The sequence below is a fragment of the Acomys minous genome (genome assembly GCF_964271855.1).
Source record: "Acomys minous genome assembly, chromosome: 6".
NCBI lineage: Eukaryota > Metazoa > Chordata > Mammalia > Rodentia > Muridae > Acomys > Acomys minous.
Window position 1 is genome coordinate 109,247,558 of NC_140487.1, and position 25,915 is coordinate 109,273,472.

Sequence of the window (25,915 nt, forward strand, 5' to 3'; positions counted from 1 at the left end):
CCTACAAAGTGAGTCCAGGACAGCCAAGGCAGACCCGCCTGCATCTGCCTCCCAAGTACTAGGATTAAAGGCATGTGCCACCATGCCTGGCTAAATAAATACATCTTAAAAAACAAAACAAAACTTTATTTTATGTGTATGGGTATCTTGCCTGCACCTATGTCTATGCACAATGTGTGTGCAGTACCAGAGAAGGCCAGAAGAGGGCACTGGGTTACAAAGGACTAGAGTTACACCCTTTGCACACTGGAGTAATGAGCTGCCATATGGTGCTGTGACTCAAACCTGGGTCCTCCAAAAGAGTAGCCCGGGGCTGGAGAGATGGCCCAGAGGTTAAGAGCACTGGCTGTTCTTCCACAGGTCCTGAGTTCAATACCCAGCAACCACATGGTGGCTCACAACCATCTATAATGAGATCCGGTGTGCAGGTGTGCAGGCAGAACACTGTATACATAATAAATAAATAAATCTTTTTTTTTAAAAAAAAGAAAAGTAGCAGCCCGTACTCATAACCATTGAGCCATCTCTCCAGACCCTTCTAGACTGAGGGCAGTGCCTTGTGCATGCTAGGCAAGTATTCAAGCACTGAGCTACATCCCCAGTCTTTTTTTTTTTTTTTAACTTTAGTTTGAGACACTAGCCACACTAATCCTGAATTTGAAATCTTCCTGTCTCAGTCTCCTAAGTGTGAAGACTACAGGCATGTACTACCATGTCCTGTCTAGAATGGGCCCATCTTCTTATTTATTTATTTTGGTTTCTCGAGACAGGGTTTCTCTGTGTAGCCTTGGCTATCCTAGACTCACTTTGTAGACCAGGCTGGCCTTGAACTCACAGCGATCCACCTGCCTCTGCCTCCTGTCTGAGTGCTGGGATTAAAGGCGTGCGCCACCACCGCCCAGCTGGATCCATCGTCTTTTAAATGGTGGGTCTCTAATCACTGTTACATAGCAGTTTTCTTATGGGTTGAAGGACAGCGAGGGCAGGGAGTGCTATGGACTGGGGACAGTCGTGCTTAGATAACGCTAGCTGGTTGACGGCTTCCAAGTGAGTGGGCGCACGCCTTTAGTCCCAGCACTCGGGAGGCAGAGGCAGGCGGACTGCTGTGAGTTCGAGGCCAGCCTGGTCTACCAAGAGAGTCCAGGACAGCCAAGGCTACACAGAGAAACCCTGTTTCGGAAAAAACAAACAAACAAACAAAGCCCCCAAGTGAGTAGGTGGGAGAGGTCAACAGAGACATGTGTTCTGCTCTCACTGTGCCTCTCAGTGCCTACAGGCCAGTGCGGCAGGTGTGGGGTGTAGACGCGAAGGCATGCTCATGACTTCTAGACATCAGTCCTAGGTTGGCCCTTCCTGGCATTGCGACCCCAGGCACGTGTCTCGGTCACACCGCGGCCATTATGTGTGCTAGTTCTGTCACAGCGGGACGCAATGCCCCAAGAGTCACAGGGCACTGGAAGGTCCTTAAGTGGCACGGCGCTGGCATGCAAGTCTTGTGTGCTTACTGCCTCCGAGGAGTTGCGGGCAAGCGCCACGCCTAGGAGCTGCCGCATATAGGAACCCTGGCTCCGACATTAGCCCCCCCCCCCCCCCCCCCGGGATCCCTAGGATGCTTGGCCTCCCCAGACTCCCCAGCCCGCCCCAGCTTTACTCACGTCTTCATTAGTTGTCAGATTGGAGGCCACGAGGTAAGTGTGGAACCCTGAGAGGCCCAGGATGGACCAGATTGAGAAGAAGCAGATGACCAACTCTAGCACAGTGGGGCTGTCAAGGGCACAGGCGGGAAAGGGTGGAGCTCCTCTGTCCCCGGGCCCGGCCTTTCTCTCTCAAACCTTCCCTAGAGTTAGATGCCTGAAAAGTGACAGGTCTGGGGACCTTTCTGTGATCCTGTCATCATTTCTCAGCAGCAGGTCACCTTCTCACCCCCGGAAGAGGACGGAACTCCCGCGGAACAGGTCAGGATATGGGCCAGGGACGGCAGACGGAAGGAATTCCAACCAGAGGCCCCTGGCATCCTAAGGGACACGCAGGCTGGTGACATGACTCTACGGGAACAGGCACTTGTCACCAAGCCTGACAACCTGCGTTTGAACTTCAAGTTGCCCCCCCCCCACACCCCATCTCTACTTGTGTGCCACGTCATGAGTATGCTCCTTGCTGCCCCCGGGGCAAGATAAAATAAACAAAAATTTAATCAAGAATTACACTCTGCCAGGCCTTTGTGAACAGGGACAGTTTCCTGAGGCTGCACACTCAGCCCCTCCCCATGATGACCCATTTAGGACCAACTCTGGCCTGGGGCTTGACAATGTAGCTGGCAGAGTGGACACTAGAGAACAGACCCGGCCCTAACCATCCCACTGTGGGGACTCGCCCCATGAGGAGGCCTCAGTATCCACCCAGGGTGACTAGCTGGCAAAAGATATCTCGCTGGTGTATCTTTCAGAGTGGACAGGAAGTTCTTTGCTTGAGAACCTATGAAGGAAGAGGCAGAAGGATGCAGGTTTAGGGGTTGGTGAGAGTGGCCTCCTTGCTAGGGGTGGGCTCAGTGCTCAGCCTCCCTCAGCCCCTTGCTGTCCCCCAACTCACGCAGAGTCAGGTGGGTGACCACGCAGGCAAAGATGAAGGCCGTCAGGAATGAGAGGGAGAGGATGAACGCATAAAAGAAGCGGTAGTTCCGTCTCCCGACACAGTTGCCCACCCAAGGGCAGTGATGGTCAAACCGTTCTAGAAAGGAAAGGAGGAGTTAGTGTGGGCCTCCAGCCAGCACAGGTGGCTAGCCCTCCCCTCAGGCCGCTGCGCTCCTACCCCGTCAATACCAGCGGACTCCTGGCCTTCCCTCAGACACACCCTGCTTCTGGTCTTCACTCATCAGTCCCCACCCACTGCCTGACACATTCTGTCTACTCTGTTAGCTCCATAGTAACGCCTCCGGATGTCAACTACAAAGCCACTCCCTTAAAAAGTCTCCTATGGCCTCAAACTAGGCAGGGGTCTCCTGTCTTCCGCTCAGTGACTCCTCTTTCCTACAGCCTTGCCCTTGAGCAAGACACGTGGTGGTCTCTGACCCTTGAAATCTCCAGAGTCCAATAGAGTGTCTGGTTCAAAGACTCACAGACCACGGCCTGTTACTGGCTACGTGCCAACAGCTCTGGTCCTAAGGTCCAGAGAGGGCTGGGCCACTAGGTAACTCTCTTAGAGAGCTGGCACCAGAGGCCAAGGCAGAGGACTGAGCTCATACCAGCGCTAAGTCCCTGAGGGTGGGAGTCACACCCTGGTGAGAAAATTCCAGTGGGAATCTGGGTCATGAGCCCGTTGCAGGCCTTATGCCAAAGGCTGGCGCCCTCTAAGGAGGTGGGTGGGGCGGACTGGCAGCGATGAATAACACCCACTGAGTCACCCACGTCAGTGCCGGCGTTCTCTGCTCTCCTCCTCAAGGGAGTGCTGAGCTGGCACCATGAAGTCACTGCTCTGGGAACTGTGCACCGTCACCATGGCTCAGCGCACTTGGGTGTCACACAGACTCTCCCTCTGACACCCTCCCGAGGGGTCATCTTTGGTCTCTATCAAGCTGTATAGGCTCTGGGGAGCAGGGTGAGGAGAACAAGGCAAGCAGAGGAAGATGGTCAAAAGCCACCTTTCAGCTCCGGTCCAAGCTCCCCACCTCACCCTCCCTGCCGTCTTTCTCCATTACATCACCTGTCTTCCAGGTTAGCGCTCCAGGCTTCTGGAATCATGGACCTACTGAGGCCCACCCTGAAGGTGGGAGTCAAGTTCAAGTCTCCGGTCTGCCATGGTGCTCGAGGACGGGGGTGGGGTGGGGGGTGGGGGGGGTGGGGGTGGGGGGGTGGGGGTGGGGGGGTGGGGGGGCTGGGGGGAGGCAGGGACAACAGCCCTCCTGCTCAGCTTTAAGTATTTCAGATGCTGCCCGCCCTGCCCCACATGTGACTTCCTGCATCCGAGACTCCAGCACACTCACCCACACAGTTGTCACAGACACTGCAGTGTGAGGTCCGGGGTGGCCGGAACATCTTACAGGTGAAGCAATACTTCAGCTTCACCACCTGCCCGTTGATCATCACCTCCCGGGTCCGAGGGGGCGGGCGGTATGTGGAGCTGCCTGTGTTATCTGACGGGGAAAGAGAGAGAATGAGGCTACCCGAGTCAGCCGACATGGCCCGTGCTAGCTAGCGGGAAGCCTGGGACAATGTGCCCAGGGAAGACCGGGGTGGGGGGCGGGTAAGGCGGGGACAAACACCAAGACCCCAGTACTCCCTCCAGGCCTGAGGCCTGCTCACACAGCAGCTGAGAAGGGTCATAAGGGACACAGTTCTAGGAAGACCCCTGGGGAGGCGATGTGCATCTAATTAAGCCCAGGTCCAACTTCTAATGCCTGGCGAGATTCTTTTTCTTTTTTTTTTTTCTTTTTATATAATTTATTTAATTTTATTTTAGCGTGAGGGTGTCAGAGCCCTTGGAACTGGAATTACAGACAGTTGTGAGCTGCCACGTGGGTGCTGGGAATTGAACCCGGGTCCTTTGGAAGAGCAGACAGTGCTCTTAACCACTGAACCATCTCTCCAGCCCCGAGTTTCTTTTTCTTTTTGGTTTTTCCAGACAGGGTTTCTCTTGTGTAGTCTTGACTGACCTGGACTTGCTCTGTAGACCAAGCTGGCCTCGAACTCACAGCGATCCACCTGCCTCTGCCTCCCAAGTGCTGGGATTAAAGGCGTGCGCCACCAGTATACAGCTACATGTGTTGTGGGAGTTTCACAGTTAAAACAAGATAAACACCTCAGGGAAGCAATTGGATCTAGAACTGGTATCTACAGACCCCTGGCCTGATCTCTCTCCAAAGCCAGCACGACTTCTTTTTTTTTTTTTTTTTTTTGGTTTTTCGAGACAAGGTCTCTCTGTGTAGCCTTGGCTGTCCTGGACTCACTTTGTAGTCCAGGCTGGCCTCGAACTCACAGTGATCCACGTGCCTCTGCCTCCCAAGTGCTGGGATTAAAGGCATGCGCCACCACGCCCGGCTGCCAGCACGACTTCTAAAGAGGCAGGGAGATGACACAGTGGTCAGGAGTGCTGGCTTCCTGTTCTCCCAGGAGTCTCTGTTCCCAGCGTCCATGCTGGGTGCCTGGTAACCATCAGGAAGACTAGGTCACTTCTGGCAGTCACATACACACCTCCCGCCCCTCACACAGAATTAAAAATTAACGTAAAATATCAGTAAATAATGTAACCAAATCAACAGAGGAATGTCAGAGCTAGGCACGTAGCACATGCCTGTAATCCCAAACATTGGGAAACAGAAAAATGGTGAGTTCAAGGCCAGCCTGGCCCACAATGTCTCTCTTCTCCCTCCTCTTTCTCCTCCTCCTCCTCCTCTTTCTTTAGAAAAAGACATGTTTATTGACTACACTGCCAGAGAGAAGTAGGTAACAGAACCACCTGTTGCATCGACCCTTTTCTCTTTTTCTTCCTTCCTTTCTTTCTTTTCTATTATGTACACCATGATCTGCCTGCATGTACACCTGCAGGCCAGAAGAGGGCATCAGATCACATTATAGATGGTTATGAGCCACCATGTGGTTGCTGGGAATTGAACTCAGGATCTTTGGAAGAGCAGGCGGCACTCTTAACCACTAAACCATCTCTCCAGCCCCTCTCTCTTTTTTTTTTTCCTTTGAGATAGGGTTTCTCCTGAGTGCTGGGATTAAAGGAGTGTACCACCACACCCAGCGCTTCTTTCTTGTTTTTTAATGGAAGGAATAATAAGTTTACCCAAAGTCTACAAATTCTACATGTTTTGTTGGATAAGTGTTTTCCAAGATGAATTCATATGATCTCAGTGTTCGGATCAAAAGAGTATGTAGACAGGCAGGGTGGCACACCCGTATAACCCCAGCACTCAAGAGGCAGAGGCAGGCCGGTCTCTGTGAGTTGAGGCCAGCCTGGTCTACAAAGCCCAGTTCCAGGACAGCCAGGAACTTGAGACAAATGGATTCTGTCTTTACATTTCCAACCACCAAGGAACACTCTTTTACCATAACCTTAACCACATGTGTGTAAATGCTACTAAGCAGCTGGCCTTGGTGGCGCACATCTTTAATCTCAGCATTCAGGAGGCAGAGATCTCTGAGTACAGCCAGGGCTACACTGAAAAAACCCTGTCTTGAAAAAGCAAAACATGCCGGGCGTGGTGGCACACACCTTTAATCCCAGCACTTGGGAGGCAGAGGGAGGCAGATCACTGCGCGTTTGAGGCCAGCCTGGTCTACAAAGTGAGTCCAGGACAGCCAAGGCTACATAGAGAGACCCTGTCTCAAAAAACCAAAAACTAAAATACAATAAAATTAAATTAAAAAAAAAAAAAGAAAAGAAAAAGGAAGAAAAAAAGAAAAAACAAAACATAAAATAAATAGAATAAATAGATAAAGCCGGGCGGTGGTGGCGCACGCCTTTAATCCCAGCACTCGGGAGGCAGAGGCAGGTGGATCACTGTGAGTTCAAGGCCAGCCTGGTCTACAAAGTGAGTCTAGGACAGCCAAGGCTACACAAAACAAAACAAAACAAAAAACAAACAAAATAAAAAAACTTCTACAACAAAATCAATTCATTCGTGTGTGTGTGTGTGTGTGTGTGTGTGTTTTACCTGACGTGTGCCTGTGCACCACGCGTGTTCACGGTGTACAGAAGCTAGAGGAAGACGCCAGACCCCAGGTCCCGTAAGACTAGGGGCCCAGGCGGCTCTGAGCCACCACGTGGGTGCTGAGAACTGAACCTCGGGAAGCGCAGCCAGTGCTCCTAACGGCTGCATCATCCCTCCAGTTTAAGTTGCTCCTCTCTTCCTCCTCCTCCTCCCAGAGACTTCATCAGGTATTTTGTCATGGTGACACATAACTAGCGCAGCCTCTCTGCAGACAGCATCCTATTCCTCATCCCTGCCTGGCCAGTCATCCTCTTTTGTGTCTAGGACAGCCAAGATAACATAGAGAAATAACAAAATAACAAACAAACAAACACAAACCCAGCCCAGTGGTGGTAGGACAGGCCTTTAATCTCAGCGCTTAAGAGGAAGAGGCAGTAAGATTTCTATGACTTTGAGGCCAGCCTGGTCCACAGAGTGAGTTCTAGGACAGCCAGGGCTATACTGAGAAATCCTGTCTTGAAATACCAAAAAAAATAAAAGTTCAAGGACAAACTTTATTCTTTGGATAGGGTCTCATGCAGCCCAGGCTGGCCTCAAACTTGCTCCATATGAGGATGACCTTGAACTTCTGTTCCGCCTGCCTCTGCCTCTATGTGGTGCTACGCATCAAACCCAGAGCCTCTGGTGCCAGATGGACACCAGCCAATGCTTTTCTTTCTTCTTTCCTTTTTTTTTTTTCTTTCCCGAGAAAGTTTCCTATATAGAGGGCTGGAGAGATGGTCCAGAGGTTAAGAGCACTGACTGCTCTTCTAAAGAACCTGAGTTCAATTCCCAACAACCGCACGGTGGCTCGCAACCATCTATAATGAGATCTGGTGCCCTCTTCTGGCGGAAAGGCACACATGGGGGCAGAATACTGTATGCAAAATAAATAAATAAATCTAAAAGAAAGAAAGGAAGAAATGAAAAAGGCCTGAAACTCACAGAGATCTGTCTGCCTCTGCTTTGCAAGTGTTGGGATAAAAAGTGTGCGTCACCACACCCAGTACTTTGATTTTTCCTTTGAGGTACTGGAGAATCAAATCCTAGGAAACTGCTTGCAAGGCCATGAGCTACATCCACAGCCCAGAGAACAAACTCGTGTAGGTGTGTTGGGAGCCTTGCACACTGGTGTAGGTGTGTTGGGAGCCCTGCACACTGGTGTAGGTGTGTTGGGAGCCCTGCACACTGGTGTAGGTGTGTTGGGAGCCCTGCACACTGGTGTAGGTATGTTGGGAGCCCTGCACACTGGTGTAGGTGTGTTGGGAGCCCTGCACACTGGTGTAGGTGTGTTGGGAGCCCTGCACACTGGTGTAGGGGTGTTGGGAGCCCTGCACACTGGTGTAGGTGTGTTGGGAGCCCTGCACACTGGTGTAGGTGTGTTGGGAGCCCTGCACACTGGTGTAGGTGTGTTGGGAGCCTTGCACACTGGTGTAGGTGTGTTGGGAGCCCTGCACACTGGTGTAGGTGTGTTGGGAGCCCTGCACACTGGTGTAGGTGTGTTGGGAGCCCTGCACACTGGTGTAGGTGTGTTGGGAGCCTTGCACACTGGTGTAGGTGTGTTGGGAGCCCTGCACACTGGTGTAGGTGTGTTGGGAGCCCTGCACACTGGTGTAGGTGTGTTGGGAGCCCTGCACACTGGTGTAGGTGTGTTGGGAGCCCTGCACACTGGTGTAGGTGTGTTGGGAGCCCTGCACACTGGTGTAGGTGTGTTGGGAGCCTTGCACACTGGTGTAGGTGTGTTGGGAGCCCTGCACACTGGTGTAGGTGTGTTGGGAGCCCTGTACGCTGGTGTAGGTGTGTTGGGAGCCCTGCACACTGGTGTAGGTGTGTTGGGAGCCTTGCACACTGGTGTAGGTGTGTTGGGAGCCCTGCACACTGGTGTAGGTGTGTTGGGAGCCTTGCACATTGGGACCCCTTTCTCCCATGTCCCTCCCCTAACACGTGCTGCTGCTGTGGACTTCCTGTCCCTAGCCCAGGAAACCCTAGCCCTTTCCGTTTTCTTCTTTTCCCAGGACTCATCAAAGCCCAACCTCATCTCAAACCCTTCCGGCCACTTCAGGCTTTGCAGACACCTGCTTCTTGCCTCATACCGAACACACCTGTCACGGCTTGGTGCTGGGACAGGACTTGTGCGTGTGTGCTTCTTCCCTCTAGCTAGACTGTAACATCTCCTGAGTAGGGACAAGATAATAAGGGACGACAGTCCTGTGGCTAAAAACTACGAGGCGCCAAGCCAAGGAAGAAGACAGGCCCTGAGGCTGAGGGGGGCTGGGGTTCAAGTCCTGGCCCCTCCACTTACAAGCAGGTGCTTTGGTTAAGTCACTTAACTGCTGCCACCTCGGTAAAGCAGAGATCAGGAGTCCCAGTCTCCCTGCTGTGGTGAGGCTGGGGGGGGATCCCAGGAGCCACTGACCTTGGTCCTGACCAATGGGCCTTAACTTGCCAGCAGGCAGAGTGCCCAGCTCTTCCCAAGCTCCTGGCATTACTCCACTCCAGACCTCCAAATCCTGCCTCACTGCCCCGGCTCTGGCTCTCTGCCCACCACTGTCTCTCTGACCTGTACAGGGGTTGTCAAGCCGATAAGACATATGGCTAGACATCTCTGCCCAAGAACTTACTGAGAGAAGCACTTCTCTGCTAAAAATCAGTAAGTAAGCTGGGGGCGTGGGGTGGGGGGGTTTGGGGGGAGGGGGGAGGGACCCATCTTCATTTAGTCTCAGCACTTGGGAGGCAGAGGCTGGCCGATCTCTGAGTTCAAGGCCAGCCTGGTCTGCAGAGTGAGTTCCAGGACAGCCAAAGCTACACAGAGAAACCCTGTCTTCAAACAAACAAACAAACAAAACACAAAACAAAACAAAACAAAAGAGCACCAGCTGCTCTTCCAGAGGACTCGAGCTCCATTCCTAGCACACACGGAGGCTCAGAAACGCCTATAACTCTAATCCCAGGAGATCCAATGCTCTCTTCTGATCTCCCTGGGCACCAGACACATGTGGTGCACAGCCATACATGCAGGCAAAACATCCATATACATAAAAAGAAAATTCTGGTTGCGTGAGACACAGTCTTGCTATGCAGCAAGGTTGGTTTCTGATCCTCCAGCCACGGCCTCTGAGGGAACAACATCCTAACTAAAGGAAACAGGGAGTGGCTGCTAAGAAAAGCTTCCTGGCCTGAAGGGATTCTGGGGTGTAGTTTAGAGCTTTCCGCCAAGACCCGCTCTTCCCCAGGAAGGAAAGCAGATGCCCACATGCTGGTGAGTGCCCTGGCCTGGTGCCGTCCAGGCAGGAAATTCAGAGGAAGTCATTCCCAGAAATGGGCTCAGCCTGTCCCCATGTGGCATGGATTTCCTCACGCCTCCTTCCTGAGGGACTGCCAGAAGCCCCAAACCTTCAGAATAGCCTTGCTGGTCTAGGCCAATGGGAGTCGGTCCTGGTGTGGAACCAGCCTTCATCCTACGAAGGCAGGGCAGGCCTGCGCTACTGAGAAGGTTTTTCCTCTTGCAGTGTAAGGGAGAGATCCGTGGACCTCACACACTACGCAGGTGGTCCACGGCGGAAGGAAGGAAGGCTCTGCCTGCCACCCAACTGTCTCTGCAGTTGTCAGCTCTCTCCCAGCACCAGTTCAAACCATAAACCCACCCTCAGGTTCTGGCCGCTGGAATCCCCACATGACCACTCCGTGTGTTCCCAGAGGCCGGTGGAGCCCCTGCCACCTACCAAGGTTAGTTAGTGCAAGGCCTGGGGATAGGAAGCCCTTTGCCTGAGGGTAGACTCACACAGAGGTTGTAACTGTACGGCAGGGTAGAAAGCTGTGTGAATCAATGTCATTGCCACCATGGGGTGACTTGGGACCAGCCTGATTTCTCTTTGAAACGTGGCATGACTGCTTGCTAGCTTGTCAAGTCTTCTAGCGCCTCAGTCTCCTCACTTCCAAAACGGGCAACCTGTGCTTTCTATGACTACATGCAAGGAGAGATGGCATTTTATTTATTTATTCATTTTTTTGAGGGCTTTCTTTTTTAGTTAGTTAGTTAATTAATTAATTAATTATATATACAGTGTTCTGTCTGCATGCCAGAAGAGGGCACCAGATCTCATTATAGATGGTTGTAAACCACCATATGGTTGCTGGGAATTGAACTCAGGAATTTTGGAAAAGCGGACAGTGTTCTTAACCTCTGAGCCATCTCTCTAGTCTTTTTGTTTTGTTTTGTTTTTCAAGACAGGGTTTCTCTATGTAGCATTAGCTGTCCTGGAACTCTCTTTGTAGACAAAGCTGGCCTCAAACTCACAGAGATCTGCACCTGCCTCTGCCTCTGTCTCCTGAGTGCTGGGATTAAAGATGCCCGGCTGAGAGATGGCATTTTATTCAAGCCTAACCCACAGCTACCCAACTTCTGATGCTGGTGTCTATATCTTTGATACAGAAGCCAGGTGTGATGGCTCACACCTTTAATCCCAGCACTCAGGAGGCAGAGGCAGGCAGATCTCTGTGAGTTTGAGGGCAGCCTGGTCTACAGAGAGAATTCCAGGACAGCCAGTGCTGTTACACAGAGAAACTCTGTCTCAAAAACTGAAAACAAACAAATAAACAAAATGCCCCAACACCATCACCCAGAATACATAAGAGAGCCAGAGAAGACATCACACATTTGTGCTTGTAGTAATGGGAGGTGAAGGCAGGTCTGCTGGGAATTCAAGGCCAGCCTGGCTACCCTATGAGACTCTGTCTCAAAACCCAAAACCAGGCAGGGGATATATAGCTCAGTTGGTGGCGTGCTTGCCTGACATGCACAAAGCCCTGAGACGGATCTCCAGGACCATGTGAACTGTGTGTAGTGGTACACACTCTAATAACCTCGACGCTTGGGGGGTGAAGGCAGAAGGATCAAAGGCTCAAGGGCGGGCTAGAGAGGTGGCTCAGAGGTTAAGCGCACAGTCTGTTCTTCCAAAGGTCCTGAGTTCAATTCCTAGAAACCACATGGTAGCTCACAACCATCTACAATGAGATCTGGTGCCCTCTTCTGGCGTACAGGCATGCAGACAGAATATTACATACATATAAATCTTTAAAAAAAAAAAAAAAGCTGCGCTTGGTAGTGCACACCTTTAATCCTAGAACTCAGGAGGCAGAGGCAGGTGGATCTCTGTGAGTTCGAGGCCAGCCTGGTCTACAAAGTGAGTCCAGGATAGCTAAGGCTACACAGAGAAACCCTGTCTCAAAAAACCAAAACCAAAACAAAACAAACAAACTCAAGGGCATCTTTACTGAGCCTGAGCTATACAGAGCCTGCCTCAGACAAAGTAAAACTCAGGCCAAAATAAAACAAAAAAGTGGCAATGTACCAGATAGAATCAGATACCGGTTCCATGGGATGGGCCACACCCAGCAGGGGGACGAGGGCAAGCAAAAGTTAAGGCCGCACACGCGGGGTACCACATGCTGTAGGGGGGGGTTTGGGGGGGCAGCGCTGCTGCTGCTGCTGCTGCTGCTGCTCTCCTTGTGGCTCCGCCCATGCAGGGACTTTCCTGTCCTGGGCTTGTGAATCATGGTCTGAGAAAGTCAGTCCCCTTTCAGTTTCCTTTCCAGCCTTTTACTCCAACAAGAGGAGGTCTTCATCTGTTCCAACACCACCACACAACTCCATGGATGAGCCTCAACAGCCAGAACGGCCAGAGAGCCTGCAGCCTGGCGTTCCTCTACACGACAACCTTCAGTGCGGAACAAGCGAGCCTGACTCTGTCCCCTTGCGGCTGACATAAGTTTCTCTTTTAAAATGCACAGTCACATGTCATGTGAGGGAAGTTTCACGAATTGCATCACTGTGTCAGTAGGTGAGTTCCCCACGCAAATGTCATGAGTGCTTACACACACTAAGAAGGCGCTGATGCCATTCGGTGGCATGATGTTGGACCACGGTTACATATGGGGTTTGTCAGTGATGGAAGCATTGTTATACGGCATAAGGCTTTATTTAAGAGTGACTGTCTCTCTTCTGTGAGGGGCTACACAGGGTCTTACTAGGGTGATCTGGAACCAGCTCTGTGGGCCAGTCTCATAAAAAAGTGAACCATTTAAAGGAAAACACTAAAAACATGGTGGGAAGGGCCGGAGAGATGGCTCGGAGGTTAAGAGCATTTGTTAGTCTTGCAGAGGATGCAAGTTCGGTTCCCAGCACCCAACTCCAGTTCCAGAGGATCCAATGCCTCCTCCCAACACCCGCAGATACCAGGAGTGCACATGGATGGTGCACATATACAAAGGAAGGCAAGCAAAACACTCATATATTTTACAAAAAATAATATATATATTGTTGTTTTGTTTTTCTTTCCCCTCCCCCCCCAGACAGGGTTTCTCTGTGTAGCCTTGGCTGTCCTGGACCTGCTTTGTAGACCAGGCTGGCCTCGAACTCACAGCAATCCACCTGCCTCTGCCTCTCGAGCGCTGGGATTATAGGCGTGCGCCACCACGCCTGGCTGTTGTTTTGTTTTTCAAGACAAGAGTTTCTCTGTGTAGGCTTGACAGTCCTGGTCTCACTTTGTAGACCAGGCTGGCCTTGAACTCACAGAGATCCTCCTGCCTCTGCTTCCCGAGTGCTGGGATTAAAGGCGTGTGCCACCATTGCCCAATAACAACAAAAAGGATGGGAGTTAGGAGCCTGTAATCTTAGTATCTAGGAAAGACAGAGGCAGGAAGAGCACCAGCTTGCTCTGTATGTTGAGTCCAACTATATCTAAACCAGACAAGGATACATAGTGAGATCCTATTTCAAAATAATCAAAGAGAGAGAGAGACAGAGAGGGAGAGGGGGAAGGAAAGGGGGAGGGGGAGGGGGATGAATGAAGGTAAAGCTGAGAAGTGTAAAACCATGCAAGCTGAATTCCAATGACTGCTCTTCAGGAAAGCAAGCTGAGGGTGCTAGGGCACCTTTGTAGACCAGGCTGGCCTCGAACTCGCAGAGATCTGCTTACCTCTGCCACCATGCCTGGTGAGTCAGTCAGATTCTAAGCTTTGGAGGGTGAAAGGGAAACTAAGTCTTAGAGAAACAATTACATTTGAAGGGAGAAAGCAGGAGCAGAGGCCTGGTTGGCAGAGTCCTAAAGGAAATGTGGCACCCTGCCCTGGAGAGGGCCCTGGGGTCAGGTAGGGGCAGACACACGAGGCTGATGGGACAGGCTCAGGGACCTTAGTGCCCTTCAGGGAACCGTGTTTCAGCCGTGACAGTGGTTTCCTGGACACATTTCAAAATCTAGGCTCAACTCAGGCTTGAGAATTTAAAGGTGGCGACGATGCCACGTGCAGACTTGACTGTTCCCGGATGAGTCTTAGGCCCTGATTCCACGCCATCCTTCTAAACATGGCTGCCCTGATTCTCTGCACTACCCAGCATGTTCCTTCTAACATGGCCTGCTCAGCAGCCCCATGCCTGGTCTTGCTCCCTCCTGCTCTTTCATCCGCCTGGAGAGCTCCGTTCATGCAGCTGCCTGCGCCTAAAGTCCAAAAGAACTTCACGAGGTGGCAACCATCACCTCTCAAAGCCTCATACGAGGAAGACACCCCCCCCGCCCCCCCTGCCCCCCCCAGCCCCCCCCCCACTGCCTTCCTAAGCCTCTTCCCATCATCCCTCTCCACCTAACAGGGACCTGACCCTACTGGCTTCGGGTCAGCCTCCTGCCGTTAGATTCTCGTCCTCCAGTTGGCTGCCAGGAGCCAGCACTCAACTGCATGAACCCACCATGTCCTCCTGAGGAGCCCCCAAAACTTCTCAGATGCCCCCAGGGCAGCAAGGAGAGCCTCTCATTCCTTGGTCATCTTACCATGCACCATTCTTTAGCTAACACCACCGAGCTCCCTGCACGGTGATCAGGTGAGCTAGACACCCATGAATATGTCCCTCGCCCGCACACCGCAGCGAAGAGCAACTCCATCATGGCTGCCATGGAGCCCAAGAACAGAAAAGGAAAAAGGTATCTGGGAATGTGCCATAGGAGATCTGGGAAAAATGGAAGGGGCACGTCCTGCCACCACCCCTAAACACAAAGCCTGGAACATAGGAAGAGGGTACCCAGCCCCTCAGCTCCCCTCACCCTTGGCCCTGTGACTCCCTGTTTGGGTTCACAGAGGCACATCCGGGCAACGGGCTCAGCCTCTGCATACGTGAAGGTCTGTGGGGATAACGGTGGAGGGTACTGGAGACACAGCCAAGCTCTCCCCAAAACACGGGGATTACTGCTGTTACCGGCCAAGCAGCTCAGAAGCCAGGGGATTCCAGGCAGCCAGACGGGCTGGGCTGCGCAATAATCCCGTCTCAGGATCAGCCTGAGAGAAGGGAAGGTGAACCCAGCGGCTGCTCTGCAGCCTACGTCATCATACACCGAGGATCTGAACGGTGAGGCCTTGGCTGTGCAAAGGGGAAGGAAGTTAGCTTCTAGAGGAAGGCCATGGGTGTGGCTGCCCCGCCCCACCACCTTGCCCCCATCCAGGGCAGAGGAGGCCAAACTGAGAGATGTCCCCCCTCCTGCGCCCTCCTGAGCGGCTCCAGAGTCAGCAAAAATGATTCCTGGGGATAGATGCCGGGCTCTGACATTTACAGGTCACTAGATCTCACCAGGCCAGCGAGGAGATTAAAAGCCTGCGTGAACACTGCCTTCTTAGGGCAAAGAGCCAACCATGACCGGAAACCCTGGAGGTGTGCAAACATCCGCGAGTCACTTCTTAGCAGGAAGGAGCTGGGGTGAGGCCACCCCAGAGGAAAAGGTCCTGGCCTGGGGCACAGCTCTCTCCTCCAGGCTGTTTCTGGGCACCCAGCCTTCCCCTCCTCCAGACCTTCATCTTCCTATCATAGCACCCAGGGCTTGTCCTGACCCCCTAGGATAACCCAGCCGGTGCAAACCCTCCTGGCCAGGCCCATGCCTCTCGGCTCCCCTGCCTCCCCTAGTCCTCTGGCTTTTCCCTAACATCCTATTTATTTGTTTACTGTCTACCCTGGCATGTCACCTCACCCTCCCTGAGGGCAGAGATTACTGTCAGTTCCCTTCATGCCTCTGTCACCCGCATCTGGAACAGCTCCTGGCGCACAGCAGGAGTCCAATAAATGTTTCATGATTCAATGAATAAAGAGTACACAAACATTTAGCTGAGAGTGGGAGCATGCTCATAAACCCAGCACTTAGGAGATGGAGCCAGACCAGAGATGGAGGCGTCTTCAGCTGCACAGCGAGTTTGAAGCCTGCCTAGACTACATGACACCTGATCTGGGGGGGTGGGGGGGAAGACAATCAGAGTTCTAGAACTTACTGTGATTTTTGCTTTTGTTTTGTTTTTTTTTTCTGAGACAGGGTCTTGCTATGTTGCTCTGGCTGTCCTGGAACTCGCTCTGTAAGCCAGGCTGGCTTCGAACTCACAGAGATCCGCCTGCTTCCCAAGAGCTGGGATTAAAGGCCTGGGCCACCGTGGCAAGGCTTCAGTTGTATGACCTGAACCATGTACTTAAACCTCTCTGCGTCTCATTTAACGAATGACCAGGAAGCGAGTAACAGTACTGACCTCATTGGCTTATGGGGCTTCAGTAGTCACGCATACAGACGGCTTAAAGCATTGCCCGGCACCCCGGAAGCACCCAGCTCCGTGCTGGCTGCTGGCATTTCTTGTTTAGTTACTTGTCTGCTTGCTCGCCATCTGTCTCCCCTCTATCACAGTGTCAGCTCCAGCCCACCCTGTTTACTGCTCTAGCCTAGCAAAGCACTGTATGAGAAAACCAGGCCTCCTCTCACATCCGGGAATGTGGAGCCGGCAGCTACAGCACTCACGGGCTAAGGGAGAGAGAGAGCCTCACCGATCTGCTTCTCCAGGGCAGCTGCCTCACAGATGGTGGCCCGGGGTAGGATGCCAGGGTCGGTGAAACTGGTCTGCAGGAGGCAGCTCATGACGAAGAAGAAGAGGATGGCAGCGATGATGGGGATGGCCGGGGTCAGGTGGACGGCCAGGTAGGGACAGCTAGGAGAGAAGAGAGTTCAGGTTACTCCAGGGCTCCCTGGTATTGCCCCAGATACCGTGTTCTTGAAAAGGGCCTCACCCTGAAGTGCAGCTGGAGGTGAGTGCAGCCACTCCCCGTGAGTGCCCAGGGCAGACATTACTAGTCAATCCTGGACTTACTCCAATGGCAGATAGCCTCCCTCACCTCACCCTGACAGGGAGGCCCATCTTCCTTCACTCCTTCCTGCTTCCAGACACTTGCCAGAGAGCCCAAACTGGCTTGAAACTCTCTAAGTAGCCCAGGCTGGCCTTGAACTCTTGATTTGTCTGCCTCTACCTCCTGAGTACACAGGTACCACTGTACCTAGCCGTCTTCTTTGTGGCAGCACACACGTATTCCCAGCACTCAGAAGGCCCAAGCAGGAAAATCAGAAGTTCAAGGCCGAGTTGGACTATATGAAATTCTATCTCAACCCCCACGCCCCCCCAAAAAACCCAAAAGACAAAAAAACAGAAGCAGGCCAGTGAGATGTTTCAGCATGCAGAAGTGCTACCAAGCTTGACGGCCTGAGTTTGGTCCTGGAACGCACACGATGAACAGAGAAAAACGACTCACATGAGGGCCCTCCTGCCTCACCTTCATACCACAGCACACGCATAAGCACATGTATACAAAATAAATGAAATGCAATTTAAAACCAGAGAGAGAGATAGACACACAGGTAAACAGAAACAGAGATGGAAACAGAAAGACAGGGGCTCCCTGGGCTATCTCTGAACTCCTGGACTCAAGGCCTTTCCCAACCTCAGTGCCACCAAGAGCCAGGACTACATGTGAACACAATACTGTGACCAGCTCAGTCAGTACCCAGCATTAAAAAAAAAAGTATTATTTTGGCCAGGCGTAGTGGTGCGTGATTTTAATCCCAGCACTTGGGAGGCAGTGGCAGGTGGATTGCTCGAAGTTCCAGGCCAGCCTGGTCTACAGAGTGTGAGTCCAGGACAGTCAAGGCTACACAGAGAAACCCTGTCTCAAGAAACCAAAAGAAAAAATATTATTTTAATACTTTCTAAAAAGCCGGGCGTGGTGGCGCACGCCTTTAATCTCAGCACTCGGGAGGCAGAGGCAGGAGGATCGCTGTGAGTTCGAGCCCAGCCTGGTCTACAAAGTGAGTCCAGGACAGCCAAGGCTACACAGAGAGACTCTGTGTTTGGATGTTTTGCCTGCATGTCTGCCTATGTGCTATGAACATGCCTGGTGCTTGAAGAAGCCAGAAGGTTGGACCCCTTGGGATGAAAGTTAGATGGTCTGAGCCACCATGTGGGTGCTAGGAATTGAACCTGGGTCCCCTGGAAGAGCTTTTAATCAGTGAGCCATCCCTCCAGCCTGGTCCCAGCACTGAGCTGCAGCCTCAGAATCTGTTTAGTAGATACAGAACTCAGGAAGCCGGTACCAAGGGGGCTGTACTTGAGATAACCTTCCACCGGAATTGCTGCCATGCTGAGTCAGTCAGTCAGTCAGTCAGTCAGTCAGTCACTCACTCACTCACTCACTCAATCGCTCCCCAAACATTTACTGAGTTCTTTTTTGTGCCAGGTAACACCCTCAATAAACAGCAGGAATAATGACTATGGATATGACAAGAGTCTCTCTACCTTGTGGCTCATGGTTGACTGGGGAAAAGAACCCAGTAAAGAGGGAACTTCACACAGGGCGCTGTGTGCTGTAGACTAAGAAAGGCCCATAAGGAGATGACACTACAGCCAGACACGGAAGAATGAGGGGAGGGCTATGGAGAACCCCAGCCCCTGCCCCTGCCCTAGCCCCTGCCCCAGGCCCTGCCCCAGCCCCAGCCCCTGCCCCAGCCCCACCCTGGACACTAACTGTAGGGAGGGGTTCTTTCTCTCAGGCTCCTGACCCAGGCTGGCTCCAAAGACAGCTTGCTTGCAGGGATGTCAGGTCCCCCTAATAGGAGGAGCATCCCACAGGCCTCCGCATCCCTCTTAAAGCCCTCCCTTCCGTTTTAGGGCTGTAATGTCCTAGAAGTACCAGCTATTGCGGAGGGGCCTAACTTTAGGGTGAAGTGAACCTATGGGGGGCCCCCTATGGCCAGTCTTCTTTGTCACTCTGCTGTCCATTTCAAAGCCACAGCCACTTTCTGCACGTGTAAATCAGACCTTGTCACTGCCCTGTTTGAAAGCCTCCAACGGCAATGAATGGAATCCAAATTCTCAACCTGCCTAGTAGGCCAGCCATGGCCTAAGCTTTACTGGGGTGCCTCAGCCTCATCCTACAGGACTCTCCTCTTGTCCCTGTCTGCTCACATCACATCAGCCTCGTGACAGTGCCTATGCAAGTGGTCCTCTTTCCTACCTCAGAGGACAGGTTCCTTGACAGGTTATTTTGTTTTGTTTGTTTTTTTCTTTTTCTTTTTTTTTTTTTTGGTTTTTCGAGACAAGGATTCCTTGTGTAGCCTTGGCTGTCCTGGACTCGCTTTGTAGACCAGGCTGGCCTTGAACTCACAGCGATCCGCCTGCCTCTGCCTCTCGAGTGCTGGGAATAAAGGCATGCGCCACCACGCCCAGTGACAGTTTATATAAAGCAGTCCTCCCCAAGGCTATTTTCTGCACAGTATTATTTAAAATGTTAGTAGAGACTGTGGCCCAGTGGTTATGAACACTTGCTGCTCCTGCAGAGGACCTGGGTTCAGGTCCCAGCATCTACACATGGCCCAAAACCATTCTTTTTTGTTTTTGTTTTTTTTTTCTTTTTCGAGACAGGGTTTCTCTGTGTTAGCCTTGGCTGTCCTGGACTCACTTTGTAGACCAGGCTGGCCTCGAACTCACAGCGATCCGCCTGCCTCTGCCTCCCGAGTGCTGGGATTAAAGGCGTGCACCACCACGCCCGGCTCCCATAACCATTCTTAATACCAGTTCCAGGAGCTGGGTATGGTGGCGCATGCCTTTAATCCCAACACTCTGGAGGCAGAGGCAAGTGGATCTCTGTGAGTTTGAAGCCAGCCTGGTCTACAAAGTGAGTCCAGGACAGCCAAGGCTATGCAGAGAAACCTTGTGTCAAAAAATAATAATAATAATAATAATAATAAAATAAAAACTAACCGCTTATCTGTGAATATGTTGCCTGCCTTTATCCTGCTAAGAGACAAGTTTCTGGTGGACACAGAGAGCATCCCTTGGTGTTACCCAGGAAATACCTATCCAAGAAATGGTGTCCCTTCATGCAGAAAAAGTAGCCACCATATTTTTTTTTCAGTACTACAGACCAAACCCAATGCCTTGTACATGCCAGGTAAACACTTTACCGTCGAGGCATGTACTGGCATCTTTTGAAGATTTCCTATGTCCTAGATACTGCCCTAGTCAATAAGTCACTATGAATGACACCTGCAGGCTGGGGTGCAGCTAAGTGCTAGAACGCTGTCTACCACACATAAAGCCCTGAGTTCAGCCTCTAGCAGCACAAAGTGAAAACCAAAGCAACAATAGTAAAAAAAAAATGACAATATCAAATCAATATCAATACAAGCCAGACATGATGCTACATGCCTATATAATCATGGCACCTGAGAGGCTGAGAAAGGAAAACCCTGAGAGTTTGAGGCACTTGGAAACCCAGGCAGGTAGATCTCTGTGAGTTCGAGGCCAGCTAGGACTACACAGTAAGACTCTGTCTCAAAATCAATCACTCAGTTATTAATCAAGTACTGACATACACATAGTCACTACTGCTCGGGGGCCCTCTGTCCTTGTGCTCCAAACAGATGTGGCTAGCTACCGCCTTTCCACTGAAGCCAGGAGCATACAGCGGGGTGGGAGCTGCTTGGGAGACGCATCTGTTGCGGGGCTTGGGGCCAGGGGTCCACAGAGGCAGGGAGCGAACCCAGGGCATGTGCTCCTAAAGCCTACAGAGGCCTTTCCTAAGGATGGAGCCTGCCAAAGCCAAGGGCTCCGAGCGGACTGACCACCCTGTGCACTACACATCTCTTCATGTTCAACCCTCCAACAGAACCAGCCAGGCTCTGGGTATCATGGCAGACAGCTCACTCAGTTCACACACAAGCCTGGGTCTGGGGAACGAAGCCAGGGGCTTGGAGAGCCCCCGGGAAACACCAATACCAAGGCTCTGATTTCCACAGCCAGATTCAAGGTCACCCAGCCAGGTTGCCAATTACAAGCTGCCGGCTCCACACTCCTAGCAAGTGATCTGTCCATTCACTCAACCAGCATTTGCTGTGTGTTGAGCACTGACCGTTATCCCTTGCACTGGCTCTAGACACTAAATACAGAGCACTGTGGAGATTTACTATGCTCTCACAGAAAAGACAGGCATGAAGAGACCAAGCAAGCATGTATACACAGTATAGGCAGACAAGGAAAGAGGGAAGAGAAAGGAGTGAACCAAGAGGATGCTCCATACAGTACAAAGGCTCTGAGGTAAGAGTGAGCCCGCAAGCACTCAGGAGGCAGAGGCTGGTGGGTTGCTGTGAGTTCGAGGCCAGCCTGGTCTATAAAGCCAGTCTAGGACAGCCAAGGCTACACAGAGAAACCTTGTCTCAAAAAACCAAAAATAAAAAATAAAAAGAGTGAGCCCTCAGGCCAATAAGCCTGAGAGGATAACTCAGAGAGGAGGGTTGTTAAGGGGGAGCAGAGGCCACAGGAGGCCATTCCCACAGCACTGGCTCCTAACTAGAGGGTTAGAACCAGGGAGACTGAATTCTGATGTCAGGGACCGTGGCTGCTGTGTGGAATGAGAGAAGTGAGGCAGAAGCTGGGAAGCTACGTCACAACCTACCAAAGGGAAGCAAAACCATCTGCGGCAGGAAAGGTCTCCCCCCCCCCCCCAAAAGCTGCCTGGACTCTCCCCGGAGCAGTGGGGAGTGAGGCATCACTCAGCATCCTCCTCCTCGCCTCCCTAAGGGTGACTCCACCACTCTGGTTCCTCTGAGTCCTCTGAGCAAGCCCCACACACCAAACCCTGAGCCCAAAGTCCCCACCCCGAGTAAAACAGGTGATGGAAGCCAAGGTGACTGGTCTGTTCTCCCTGAGCGCAGGAACTCTCTCTTCCTCCCTGGCTGAGGGCAATGACTTACCACCAAGAAGAGACCCACCCATTAGTTCAGACTCCAGAGTGGTCAAATCTTATACCGAAGTGTCCTAAGACAACTTCGGTCAGCAGTATTTCCTCCTGCGTGGGTCATAACCCTGGGTGTGAGCACCACCTCACAGAGTGGCCCAGGGACTCTGAGAAAAGCATTTCCCCTCAGCACCCAGAGAGGCAATAGTGATAGCAAGGTTCAAGTGGGGGCTGCCAGCAGTTCTCTGTGTAAATGCCCCCTCCTGCTCAACCCCCCCAACCCCCCCATCCCACCCCCGGAACCTTTTCCCATCCTGACCCAGGGGAAGGGCAGGGCATTTTGGAGGCACCGTGGAGAGGGAGCAAGTCTTCACCTTGCAGTTGCAGACACATAATCCAGGTCCTGCAAAGGCACCTGAGAACTGGTCTTTTGGACAGCCTCCCCATGACCACATGCGCCCCCCCCACCAAGTGATTTTTGGTGAACACACACAGTAGTGATAGCTGCCAACATCAAGGGCTGGAAACTTGCACGCAAAAGAATTAACAAGTGATAAAAATAAAATTTCACAAACAGTTGAAAGCTTGCATGCATGACAAGGTACCAAGTTCAACAGACGCTCCGGAGGTGGGTACTATTCAAGTCCCCATTTTACAGAAGAGGAGGACACTGGGGCTGGGAGAGGTGAAGTGACTGCCCCAGGCCACACAATTAGTGGGAGGTGGAGCTGGGATCTGAGCCCCGTCCCCTGGCTCCAGAGATGAAGTTCTTCACTAAATTGAATAATAAAAAGAGGCCAATTCCAAGAACTTCCAGAAGTAGGAGGGGAAGGTGGGGCTCACCCGGTGGGTGGGTGTGCGTGTGTGGGAGCGTTCCCATGTGCAGGGAGTCACATGGCAGGTGGCTCCTGCTAGAGGCTGAGGCTGGGGCGAAAACTTTGGGTGCATATGGGCGGCCCCGAGAAAGCCCTAAGTAAGGACCCACCCCTCCGTCCTTCAGTCCTTAAGATGGAGAGGCAGCGTAGGCCAACCCTAGGTCACAGCAAAAAAAAAGGTCAGAAGCACATTAAGACCTGTCACGTGAAAGCACCCAAGTCTCTTCCGTGAAAAGGAGTGATGCCGCTGTCTTGGTAGGGGAACACCACCCAGGGATGCTCCCGAGTGTCCAGAGAAGAAAGAGGAGAGCCAAGTCAGGGTGGGAGAGCCACCTGGAGGACCAGGGAGCTAAGGGAGGGTCAGGAAGAAGCTTTGGAGAAACTAAGGAAAAGCGCAGGAGAGAGAGAGGCTAGTTTGAGAGGCTCTTCACAGAGGACTGCCTTGGAGCCCCAGGACGAGCATGACTGAGGGGAAAGTGGGTAATGAGGGGACAGTCTGAGGGAGCCAGGACCCTGCAGTATCTTCACGGTAGGGTGTCCACAGCCAAAGGACACAAAAACTTGGTTGTCTGAGGACAGGAATGAAAGATGCCTAGAGGTATGAGAAAGAGCCTGGGATGGGCAAGAGCCGGCCAGGGACAGGAGGACCTGAGGGTCCCCGCAGAAGCCCCGGTGACCAGGGCAGGACATCTTAGGTCCGGGTGGCGAGGAGGGGTGCGGGGGTCCAGGGCTGGCGGAGGCCGGAGGACACAGGGCTGCGGGCGAGGAAGGAGCGGCGGCCGGGGACGCACCGCGGGAGGGCGGGGGGGGGGGGCGCGAACTCACTCGTAGACGAAGAAGAGGACGGTGGTGCTGAGGATGAGCAGGAGCGTGAGCGCGAAGACGCCGCCGTGGCCGGCCAGCATGAGGCGGCCGCCGCAGTAGAAGCGGTTGCGGCCCGGGAACACCTCCCACTTACGCCGCGGCCGACGGCCCAGGCTCCCGCTGCCGCTGCCGCTGCCGCTGGTGCTCCAGCGCGGCGCGCCCGGCGCGGGCCCGGGGCTGGGAGCGGGGGGCGCGGCGGGGCCGGGGTGGCGCGCCCCGGGGGAGGCGGGCGGCGGGGCGGCCCCGGGGCTGATCTGCTGGTACTCGCAGTCCTTCATGCGGCCGGCCGCGGGCCTCAGCTCCGCGCCCCGCGGGCCGGCCGCGCCGCTCCGGGACCGGGCCGAGCAGCGGAGGTGGCGGCGGTGGCGCGCGCGCGCGGGCTCGCTCGGGCTGGCCCCTCCGCTGCCGCCCCGCCCCCCGGATCGCTCCGCAGCGCCCCCTGCGTCCGGCCCGGGGAACTGCAGGTGCGGCCTCCCGGGCTCCCTCCGCTGCCTATGCACTCAGACCCTGGTTTTGGAGGCTGGTATGGCAGGCACCTCGCAGAGCAGAGAGATTCAAGGGATGGTCCAGGCTCACCCACCTGAGGGCAGGCCGGTAAGGGTGGTACATAATTTGCTTTGAAAGTTCCAAGTGTCAGCCGGGCGGTGGTAGCCGCAAGTCTTTAATCCCAGCACTAGGAAGGCAGAGGCAAGTGGATCACTGTGAGTTCGAGGCCAGCCTGGTCTACAAAGTGAGTCCAGGACAGCCAAGGCTACACAGAGAGACCCTGTCTCGAAACCCCCACCCCACCCCCAAATAAGAAAGTTTCGAGTGTCTAAGGGGCGTGTGTGAAACAGTCTCTAGTTTTTCCCACCAGTCCAGCACCATTCCTGGGTCACACTAGATTCCCCTAAATGGCGATCGTGCTTAAGGGTCCCAAGTTTTTTTTTTGTCAGGAGGTTGTATTCACCTAACGTAGTCGGGGCAGCCCATGCACCGTGGAGGCTGAGAGGTGAGGCTTCAAAGCCAGCCTGAGATACAGAGTGATTTCGCACCCAGCTTGGGCTACCCCGTGTCTTGTGCGAACACACATACACACTCACAAACACTTTATCTCATAGGTCTCAAGTCAGGAGTCCAGAAATATTTTAGCAAATTATTTTGCATGCATCCCCCTGAGGCTATTGGCCTGGATCAGCCAGCCTGAATTCTTTTTTTTTCTTTTTTCTTTTTTCTTTTTTTTGGTCTTTTGAGACAGGGTTTCTCTGTGTAGCCTTGGCTGTCCTGGACTCGCTCTGTAGACCAGGCTGGCCTCGAACTCACAGCGATCTGCCTGCCTCTGCCTCCCGAGTGCTGGGATTAAAGGCGTGTGCCACCACCGCCCGGCCCAGCCTGAATTCTTATCTGCAGAGTCAAACGGGGACCAGTTTCCTTGCTAGCCAGCCATCCAGGTTGTTGGCAGAACTTATTTCTTGAAATATGACTGCAGGCCTGGGAATTCTGCCGAAACTCCACCCAAATTTACTAGAGATTATCACGGTGACTCACCATAGAGGTTTCTCTAAAGGAGCCATGCACAGACTTCGAAAACCCGACAAGGAGAGTTTAGCTTCCGTTTGCCAAAACAGAGATTGGTTTGGCATGTCTCTTGGGGCCTCACGCGCTAGGCACCCCCTCTGCCACCGAGCTGCCTGTACGACGGAGGAGCACTCGCGTTTGTGGGAGTGAATGTGCCACGCCTATGCATGCGTGGAGGCCTCAAGAAGAGCTGGCTGAAGTGCACGGGCAGATGCCTAAATCGTTAGGTGGGTGTCCGGATTCGAACCTGGGTACTCAGGATTGTTCTGCGAGTACTCTTAACCTCTCAGCCATCTTGCCGCTGCCCAAGGCAGAGCATACACATCACTTACTGTATGTATTGCAGAAGTAACGTGTCAAGGCCTTTGCTCTGTGTGGAAGGACTGTAGACATTATCCCAGGTGAAGGCAGTCTAGGCGGGTCTTGCCTTGGGCTCTGCTGCTTGGAAACACCATCACCGATACCCAACTGAGAGGGACATTGTTGAAGACTGAGAGGAACCATCCTGGGTCCAGAATTCAGGAAACGGACTGGACCAGAGACTCCAGCCAGGCGACTGTGTTTCTAATGGGTGGAGGGATCCGGGGAGGAGACCGGCCATTGCGGGCTGGAGAGAGACAGCAAACAGGTTCAGAGCAGGAGCGCACATGCATTGGGGAGATGACCAGCGTCCAGGCTAGACCAGCATGCAGGCCAGCAACACCTAGCTACAGGTGTTTTGCCTGCGCGTATGGCAGGATAAAGGTGTCAGATCTTGAAGTTACAGACAGTTGTGAGCTGCCATGTGGGTGCCGGGAATTGAACTCAGGACCTCTGGAAGAGCAGCCAGTGCTCTTAACCTCTGGGCCATCT

The 25,915-nt window shown here is 52.9% G+C and overlaps 1 protein-coding gene across 4 annotated transcripts in view; it reads right to left on the reverse strand.

Annotated features, from left to right (window-relative positions):
* Positions 1–23,860, reverse strand: part of ZDHHC18 (zDHHC palmitoyltransferase 18) — a 29,095-nt gene extending 5,235 nt beyond the window's left edge. For 2 of the 4 annotated variants that reach the window (XM_084785282.1, XM_084785281.1), the window contains exons 1-6: positions 23,468–23,860; positions 16,533–16,693; positions 3,980–4,129; positions 2,590–2,727; positions 2,427–2,475; positions 1,656–1,758 (exon numbers count right to left, since the gene is read on the reverse strand). In XM_084785282.1, the coding sequence (XP_084641408.1) occupies positions 1,656–1,758; positions 2,427–2,475; positions 2,590–2,727; positions 3,980–4,129; positions 16,533–16,693; positions 23,468–23,784 (918 nt within the window). In that variant the 5' untranslated portion in view covers positions 23,785–23,860. The remainder of the gene's footprint in view (positions 1–1,655; positions 1,759–2,426; positions 2,476–2,589; positions 2,728–3,979; positions 4,130–16,532; positions 16,694–23,467) is intronic. The other 2 variants (XM_084785283.1, XM_084785284.1) reach the window with 2 other exon arrangements.
* Between the last annotated feature and the right edge of the window lie 2,055 nt (positions 23,861–25,915).